The sequence below is a fragment of the Rhinopithecus roxellana genome, chromosome 8 (assembly GCF_007565055.1).
Source record: "Rhinopithecus roxellana isolate Shanxi Qingling chromosome 8, ASM756505v1, whole genome shotgun sequence".
In the NCBI taxonomy this organism is placed as follows: domain Eukaryota; kingdom Metazoa; phylum Chordata; class Mammalia; order Primates; family Cercopithecidae; genus Rhinopithecus; species Rhinopithecus roxellana.
In genome coordinates, this window is record NC_044556.1 from 113463467 (window position 1) to 113473500 (window position 10034).

The following is a 10034-nucleotide window of genomic DNA, read 5'->3' on the forward strand; positions in this document are numbered from 1 at the left end:
AAAAGCACACACACACAGACATCCAGGGTGGGATGGAGTAGGATGGTGCAAGATTTAATCACAGTACTCAGAACAGCACACAGTTTAATACTTATGAATTGTTTATTTCTAATACTTTCCATTTAATATTTTTAGACCACAGTTGACCAGGAATAACTGTAACCATGGAAAGTGAAGCCATGGATAAGGAGAACGAACTACTGTCATGGGATTTTAAATTTGTTCTACCAGTTGGAAATGATGTTAGCATCAGAAAGAAAGTTCCAACTTAGTGCCCAACACTGTATCTAGGACCTATGGAGAAATTTAAAGTTTATGACGTAGTCCTCTGCCCTGAAGAAATGAGAGCTAATGGCAGTTTCTCAGGCTACAAGCTTGAAAATCCTTTTTTACTTCTTAACTTGATCATCTTCATCCAGACTGCACCTCCAGGATAACTAACATTACATTTGATAAACAATTTCTTTTTTGAGATAAGTAGGGATTAGAAGGTGAGATTGCCCCAGGTATTCTTTCCCAACTACATAGTCCCCCATCTGCCATCGGGTCACCCAAAAGAGATGTGTATCTACTGCTTTGAATTGTTTCTAACACCTACCCTTTTCCCTTTATTTTTACTACTTTAGTTCAGATCCTAACCCCCTCAACTCTAGTCTCTTAGCTAATCTTCTTAACATGCCTCCCTTTCAGTCTGTGCTGATAGAATAACGTGATGAAAACACCTCTCTAGTTGTCATGTCCTTTCTCAGTATCTCTGGTGCCTCCCTGTTGTCTCTTCTGGTTCGTCTGCATTTTTCTGCCAGGCTTTCAGGCTTTAGAGTTTTATCTCTTTTAAAAATTGTGTTTAATTATAGTTCATCCTAGAAAATACTCTTTCATTTTATTTATAAATCCTCATTGGTTATGTTGACTTTAAATACTTCTTATAAAATACAGAGCCTGAACTTAGAGGACCAAATTGAGAGTGATGAGTCAGAACTGAAGAAATTGAAGACTGAAGAAAATTCGTTCAAAAGGCTGATGATTGTGAAGAAGGAGAAACTTGCCACAGCACAATTCAAAATAAATAAGAAACATGAAGACGTTAAGCAATACAAACGCACAGTAATTGAGTATGAAGTTGTTTTCAATTTTAGTGTATTAGAAAGTGACTATGAAAAGCAAATACATTTTTCCCCCAGGATTTCAAAACCTCTATTTTCAAAAAGAGTTTAAACAGTTTTATCTTTATTTCACTTTTAGTTGACTAAAATAGATGAGTTAATTGTAAAACTTATACTGCTAGGTCTAGATATAGAGATGGCTTAGCTACTCTTTTCCTAGATATACAGTTCCAATTCCTTTGCATCATTCTTCAGAAGGGTTCTGATGCTACTGATTATTTCAGTGCACTTTAGAGATAGTGGTTTAGCTTGCATCAGAATGAACTAACTGGCCTATCTTATAGTCCAGCTGGTCTTTAGAGTTACAACATTTGTGTTTTGAGGAAAAAGTCTTATATTCAGGTAAGAAGTAATACTTTCCTAAGTATGCAAGTATGTTTTTAGCCAGTATGTTAGGGTCCTTTATTAGTAAAGTACCCATCAGTTGTAAGAATGTGTTTTTAAAATACCTGCCCCAGATATGTCTATGATGCCATTCCTTCAGTTCCTAAAAGGTATGTTAGAGATCATTGAGTATTTCCTTCATACTGCCTCATGCATATGAAAAAGGGCAGAACCTAAGGATTTTATATTTGTTGCCAAACTGCCTTGTAGAAAAGTTAAACTGATTCACACCTAAGTGTGTACAACTGGGGAAATGTAACTTAAAAAATCTTCATTTAAAAAATGTGTTTATTTATTTATTTACTCATTCACTGACCCACCAATGAGGAAAAAAAAAATCTCATTAATATATTGAGAGAAATAGTTCATGCTATGTTATGATGTGATTATAGCACCACTCTTTGGGGTTTTCGTGCCTTTGCTTTTATATCTTGAGAAGAGTTTTAGGTTTGTCAAACAAATACTGACACGTGGTCACTTTGGAATCAAAACTAGAATTGTGTTTGCCTTTTTAGTTACTGAAGAAGATTAAATATTAGCTGTCTTGATTGTCTTTTAGGGATTGCAATAAAGTTCAAGAAAAAAGAGGTGCTGTCTATGAACGAGTAACCACAATTAATCAAGAAATCCAAAAAATTAAACTTGGAATTCAACAACTAAAAGATGCTGCTGAAAGGGAGAAACTGAAGTCCCAGGTGAATATGTGTTCATAAGAAGTTAATTTCAGATAATCTCATATGTATTTGAGTTGTTAACTGAAACAAAACAGCTTACTTGGTCTCTGTGTGTAATGAGACTTTTAATGATACCTAAAATTACTTTTTATTCTTGTTTTGAATATATTTACCGTAAAGCTTCACAAACAGTCCTAAGTTTAATGAGAACAGGCGTCTTGTCTCCTACATTTTTATCTTTAAAAATGCTAGTACAATGCTAAACATAAAAGGTTTGCCTGTTTCTATCCTTTTAACTGCCAGTCTCTAACAAGTAGTCTATTTCTGATATATTTATTATATATTTATTCTCTCCTTATCTTTTGAAGTTTGATTTATATCTTCAAGAGTGTTCTACCAGAACAATAATTCAAACTGCTCTGCCAGAAATCACAAAAAATTGCTATTTATTATGCAAAATCCCTTAGCCTATTTTTTTTTCCATTGTCTACATTGTCTACATTGTCTACATTGACAACTTACATCCAGATTTCTAAAACCACTGATACCTGATAAATATTTAAACATCGGCTGCCATTACTTTCTGCTATCCACACCCAATTTGTAAAAATTCTTACTACTAACAGAGCCACAATAGACAATTCCCTTATCTGTTCTCAGTACCTTATCCCCCAGAAAAATTGTGGTGTTAGCACTTGCACATGTGAGCATTATCTTAAGGCAATATTAAAAGGAAGGAAAGAAAAGGGAATGGAGCAAGGAAAGGAAGAGGGAAACTGGAAGTAAAAGAAATAAAATGGTTGGGATTTCACTTCCATGGTCTTCCCAATACACTGGCCTGCTTTTTTCTGTTCTTTTTTTTTTTTTTTTCCTTTTTTTTTTGTATACCTCAACTACTTTTCTTTTTCCTGCCTCTTAACTTGATATTCACTAAGAGTCAGTCTGTCTAGTATGGCGATTAGAAAGACTTAGCAGATATTTAGTCCTGCTTCTTAACCAAATCTAATCAACAAATATTTATATGTTATAATGTGGTCTAGGAACAGTTAGTGAACCAGTTACTAACAAATTAGTAACTAGTTACTAACTGAAATTCGAGGCATCTTTGTCTGTTATGAAATACCCATGCCTACCTTATATTACTTTGAGTTTTATGCCTGTATGTGTTGCCAGTTACATTTGCCATTTCTTAACGGTAGCAACTGTCTAATGTTAACCTTAGCATATCATGTCAAACCATTCCTAGAATGCTGCCTTATGTGTAGTATGCTTTCCAGAAATATTTATAGAATTGAAAGGTCATCTAGCATGGTGTTTCTTAAAACTAGCTGTGTATTCGAATTCAGTGAGGAATTTTAAAATGAACAAATCCTCACCCAAACACATTGATTAGCATCTCCAGCAATGGGGCCCATGAAATTGTGTTTTTTAATGTGGCATTTGAGAACCACTGATAGGCTTGGCTTAATTGTTTTCAGTGGTATAGAGTTTTCAATGGGTATGGTCACCCAAGCTATTCTACTAGGGCAGCTTTAATTGTTTAAATTCTGTCTCTTATTTTGAGTTTAAAATATTTATTTCTATACTCTGTAGTCAGCCCAGATCTTCTCTGTGGAGCAAATGTGTATCCTTTTCTGCTTAATAACCCTTCAGACATTTGAGGATAATGATCATGGTTTCTTTCAGCCTTCTAATATTCAGGATAATTAGTCCCAGTTTTCCACCATTCTTTATATAGCTTCATTTTCAGATTTATTACTGTCCTATTTATTGTCATCTCTATTTCCTATTTGTCATTATTCTGCTTAAGGTTTAGAACTCATTGCTAAACACAATCTTCCAAAATAATGATGTGACCAACAAGACCCAAAACACATTTTTAATAAAGCATAATATTGGGGTGGATTTTTAGCAACAGCATCTCGCCTTTGACTCATATTGACCCTGTGATCAACTAAAGGACTCCTGTCTTTTCCACATACAGTTCTGCCATGTTAAGAGTTTTTCACCATACTTTAGTGCAACTGTTACTTTTAATTCAGAATTTTACTATTTTAGGTTTTATTTTATTTATTTCAACCTAGATTTCAAAATGTCAAGGTTTAAATCTGTCATTCTATCTTCCACCGTAACTATTTCTCATTGCTTAGTGTCTTTTTTCAACCTAGATTTCAAAATGTCAAGGTTAGTTTAAAACTATCATTCTATCTTCCACCGTAACTATTTCTCATTGCTTAGTGTCACCTCAGATTTGATCTGCATACATTTTTCTTCAAAATAAAAATGTTTACTAGAACAAGGTCCTTTGCTGCATTGCAATTTTTTCATCCTAGAGGCATAGAACTATTGATCAAAACTTTGAGTACAATTGTTCAACTTGCTAAGTTGTTCTTACCTACCTTGATTCAGGCTACATTGTGATATCTATTTGTTACACAAATGAGAAGGTCTCTAAATACTTTGGTAAAATCAAATACTTTGTGTCAAAGAACTCTCCTTAGCTTACTTTATAATCATCCTTGAAGAGAAAAAAGGATATATTATGATTGCCAAATTGTTCTTTGTGCAGTTCTGTTGCATTTTGTGATCATCATAGTCTTTTTTCATTAAATATTCTTTCCCATAGATAATTTATCTCTTCTAGTTTTAATTATTATCTTCATTTGGATAGCTTTCAAAAATCTATGTTTCTTGTTCTGGCCACTCACAACAAAAATAATATTTTAAAATTACATTCAACATTTTCCCACATCTGACCTCTTCTTCACTTTCTGTCTTTCCCTTTTCTTTTTCTCTCTTTTGCTCAACTTCTTCATAAATTTCTTTGTATTTCTCAATGGCATCATTTTCTATCACAAAACATTGAAATTTTGGACTTGCTTTAGATAATCCTGACATCCAGATAATCACCAAGTTAATTTCATGATTGCTTTTACATGGTGGTACTCTTCATACATGTACATAGCCCTTCATACATACAGCGCTCTATTATACATCTATCACATAATTTTGTAGTAGTCATGGATTACAGCAACATTTGCCAAGTTTCTTTGATTTTAGATTCTTCTGCCTCAAATATGCCTTGAATACTAAGTACTACCACATTTATCCTGCTAAAATATTATTCTCAATACTACACTTTCTTGTTCAAAACTAGGGCCATTTTCTTTCAGTTCATTCATTCACCCAGTCAGTATTTCAACAAATGGCCAATGTATCTGCTAGGTGTCAGGCTTCACACCTGATTCAGAGAGTAAGTTGTGAACATGGCAGGAATGATTTCCACCTTAGGACTTTTAAAATTTTCTATTTAAGCTAATCATTTCCATTATTTAAGGCTGAGTAGAAATTACGTCTTCCACATAACTTTCTTTTACTTCTTTGAAGTATCTTTCTCTCCTCTCTCAAATACTATGGCACTCTCAGTCTATTTCAAATAATCTGGATCTGTGCTGTCCAGTGGACAGCTATTAGTAATATGTGGCTATTTACATTTAAATTAATTGCAATGAAATAAAATAAAAAATTTTTGTTCTTTATTTGCACTAGCTATATTTCAGGTGCTCAATATCCAGTCTGTTCTGGTTACATGTTCATTTAGGAAAGAAAGCATAACTGGCATCTTTCATTGTACTATTGTACTATTTACAGTGCTACTTATACAAAGTACCCAATAATATATTGGGTTGATTAATTTATACATATGTGATAAATGGCTACACTGGCTATAAGACTCCATGGATAGTGTATAGTCTTAAATATTTCTGATTTGAAAAGTGAGATAGTTACCTAGACTGACACTGTCCAACAGAACTTTCTGCTGTAATGAGAATGTTCTTCTGTATCACTCAATACTGTAGCCAGTAGGCACATGTGGCTGTTGAGTCCTTGACGTGTGACTAGTGCAACTGAGGAACTGAATTTTTAATTTCATTTGATTAAATTAAATTTTATTAAATTTAAGTAGCCACATATGTCTACTGGTTGCTATATTCGACAGCACAGAACTAGCCTTTGAGTTTAAAAATATTTAGCTTCAATGAGGCCATCACAGTAAGACTTACTTATTATATGTGAATTAGGGTGGATTAATATTATAAAATTCCACTTGGATATAGAATTTAATTGAAAATGCTAAAATACATAGTATTTGTCAGGGATACGATCTGTCACCATTAAACATCTTGTGAGGGTTGGCTTAGAACTTCAAATGTTTTTGTCTCTGTGCCTGTGCCACTGGAATTGGACCTTAATGTTTCATTCACTTGTGGCTCTAACAGCAGGATTTTGCTCCTCCTTGAGAGTGTTATTTGTTCTCAGAAGGAAAGTATTCCTTTGGGTATTTTGAAATGGTTGGTTCAGATACATACAGATTGTATATCTTAATTTAGTCACACTTAGTTTTGATAGTTTCTCATAAGTAATATCTTTCTACCAAATTTATTCAGCTTTCTTTTTTGGAATGAATAAACATATACTCATATAGAACTAGAAAATTAAATTGATTTATAGCTGCTGAATGTGCTGTTTTTTTTTTTTTATAATGACATTCACACAAGCTAGCAACTAATTCACCTTATTTTTCCTACAAGATTTAAGAAATAAAGCCTTCAAAAATTTTGATTTATTTTCCTATTGGTTCATATTCTATCATAGTTGTAGTAATTTGATACCTGCTTAGATCTCAGAAATATAAACACACTCTTCTATTTTTGTGTTAGGATTTAATAACTATGTTTGGATTTTTGGAGAATGTTTAGTCTTAAGCATATATTTACATTCACTTAATCTGTAGTAATAGCTCTCAAACTTGCATAGGTGGCAGAGTTGCTGGAAATAGTGTTCTTTTTCAGAACACTGAATTTATACTATATCAAATTATAATCTATATAATTTATTCAGATAGTATCTCTGCTAGAATTTAAACTAAGATAAATAGTAGCCAAAATTATAGGCTTAAGAAAAATTTAGTGGGAGAGACACTTAAAATTGAGAACATTGTATTCATATACTGCTTTTCTTCCCCCATTGGAAAAAGATGGCTGTTTCATTTCAGTGGCAAAACACATCCTGTAACCTTGTAAAATACCAATTTCTTGTGGTATTATGTATATTACAGTTTGAGAATTGTTTTGTCTAAGAGAAATAAATAATGAAAGGAGGATCAATGTTATATTTGACGAGTATGAAATGGAAGAAAATGTGTACAGGCTAATTTGCTTCTTATTTCATCTATAAAAATTGTTTTTTTATTTTTTAAAATTCTTAGCACATCCATATAGGCTTGAACTATCTGATCAGTTTGTTCAAACAACTCTAAAAGGTATTAATATATTTTTCAGTCTTATAGATTGCTTAATAAATCTGTTTACATACCTTTTAAATGATAATCAGGGTCAAATGCAGAGAGTGTAGTTATCTACAGTAATGAAGTTATTTTCCATGTTTAACATGGAAAGCTCTAAAGTAAATTTTTCCTTGATAATTATAAATATGTTTGTTCTTAATGTATTATAATCCAAACCATTTGTCTCATGTCTCTCCTTTGTTCTTTAAGTAGCAAACTTTTTGATGTGTTTGTACAGCTTACAGAATGATTTTTAATAAAAGCAGACATGGACATGCACATCTGTATGTGTGTGCATAAGAGTTTAGGCTTTAAAATATTAATAAATATGAATAAACTTGGAATTCTTATAACCATTTGTAGTTTAGGTTGTTGCATGGAATAATTATTATTCTGTTTCATTTTCTACCTAGGAAATATTTCTAAACTTGAAAACTGCTTTGGAGAAATACCACGACGGTATTGAAAAGGCAGCAGAGGACTCTTACGCTAAGATAGATGAGAAGACAGCTGAACTGAAGAGGAAGATGTTCAAAATGTCAACCTGATTAACAAAATTGCATGTCTTTTTACAAATGGCTTGCCATCTTTTAATTTTCCATTTAGAAAGAATAGTTAAGTTGAAGCGAATGGAAGTAACAGAAGTACCAAATAATGTTGGCTTCGTCAGTTTTTATACACTCTCATAAGTAGTTAATAAGATGAATTTAATGTAGGCTTTTATTAATTTATAATTAAAATAACTTGTGCAGCCATTCATGTCTCTACTCTGCCCTTTGTTGTAAATAGTTTGAGTAAAACAAAACTAGTTACCTTTGAAATACATATATATGTTTTCTGTTACTATAATGGCTGTTGTTTTGTTTATCGACATAGGGAGTTGTGGCATTATTGAGTCCAGACTGTGCCCTCAGCATTGTGGTTGAGATCTCATTTGATCCTTACTTAAGCAATTCCAGTAAAAATATCCAGTAGATATTTTTATTACTACATAGATAAAGTAATTATAAAGGTCCTAAAAGATCAGATAGCTGAAGCAAAATTTGAACTCTACTGTGTATGATATTGAAGTCTAGAATGTTTCAATGTACCACACTTTCCAATGTAGTTAACTGAAAGAGAAAGTTTGAGTTTAGTAGTCAATTTCTTCATTGATGCGACTGGCATTTTTTTCAAGAAAAATGAGTTAATATGTGTAAAGTGACTAAAACAGTGCCTGGCACATGGTAAATACTCGATAGCTCTTATCTATTAGTATTTAAGGTCATGGAAGCTCCAGGTACTTTCCTTTGTCAGAGATAATAAAATGTTATTTTAGGGAGCGACCAGGCTTTCAATGAAAGGGAAAGCCCTGGAATGGAAGGAGCAGCAAAAACTGGGTGTGCAGGGAAGAACAGATGGGGATACAAAATTGAGCTATTGCCTTTTCCCTTCCTAGCTTCTCTTTAAATATTCATGAGTTTTCCTTCAGAGAAAGGGCTGCCTCTAAGGCAAGGTAACAGGTATAAACATCACCAAATATCTCTCATATTTTAAAAAGTTTGACCCCTTGGACCTATCTCCACCTTTAACTACTGCACCTTTTTTCACAACCAGATTTCTAGAAAACCTCATCTATACTTGTGAATTAGTTTCATTCCTTGTTCATCACGGAAATGTTATTTCTATCCATGCTAATCTTCTGAACTTTCTAAGGTCACCAAAAAATTCCTAGTTACCAAAATTTCATGGACACTTTTTAATCTTTCCTCAAATTCTACCTATCCAGTGCTTTTTTCATTTTGTCTCAGTAACACCTCTCTGTTGGTTCTCTTAATTCCCTGTTAATTTTTCCACCCTAGAGCCTCATTCTGTTTTCACCTCTTGTGTTTCCGTTCTCTGTGCTTCCACCCTTGCCTCTCCTTATTGTAACCTCTATATTCCTCCTTGAAAACTTTTATCTATACCCACAGCTTCCAGTGCAAGCTAAACACCTGTAAACTTAACTACATTTATGTTTCTTTTGTCATATCTCCTGATTTTCAGACTTGCACATCCAACGGCCAGTAGGTGTATTTAACTTATTGGCATTCTGATGAAGCTTAATAATGGACCCTTTCAGAATAATGGGTTTAATACATGATATAAAATACAGGATAAAAAGGGAAACCAATTAGATTCAAATATGATTATCAAATATTTAAAAACATATTATGGTTACTAGTATCACTAACTACACTTGTGCCATGGTGGACAAGGGACTCATCCACTTTCTTATGCTACTACACCTCACTTATATCCATTTAGTTAGCAAGAACTACACATTAATGTACCCAAATTTCCCTTTCACATCTCCTTTGCTGATGTTGCAAGTTGCATCCTCATCATTACTGTGCTTGCAATAATCTTACCAGGCTTCCAGTCTCCAACCCATTTCTATAAAGGCATTCGAGTATTCTACCATGCAAATTAGATAGTGTCTGTCAT

At 33.1% G+C, this 10034-nt stretch overlaps 1 protein-coding gene across 2 annotated transcripts in view; it reads left to right on the forward strand.

The window, feature by feature from the left end:
• Positions 1-8415, forward strand: part of NUF2 (NUF2 component of NDC80 kinetochore complex) — a 31350-nt gene extending 22935 nt beyond the window's left edge. Inside the window, exons 12-14 of one of the 2 annotated variants that reach the window (XM_010373357.2) lie at positions 937-1112; positions 2107-2242; positions 7982-8415. In XM_010373357.2, coding sequence (XP_010371659.1) covers positions 937-1112; positions 2107-2242; positions 7982-8116 — 447 coding nt within the window. In that variant the 3' untranslated portion in view covers positions 8117-8415. The remainder of the gene's footprint in view (positions 1-936; positions 1113-2106; positions 2243-7981) is intronic. The other variant, XM_010373358.2, reaches the window with a different exon arrangement.
• The last annotated feature ends 1619 nt before the right edge of the window (positions 8416-10034 follow it).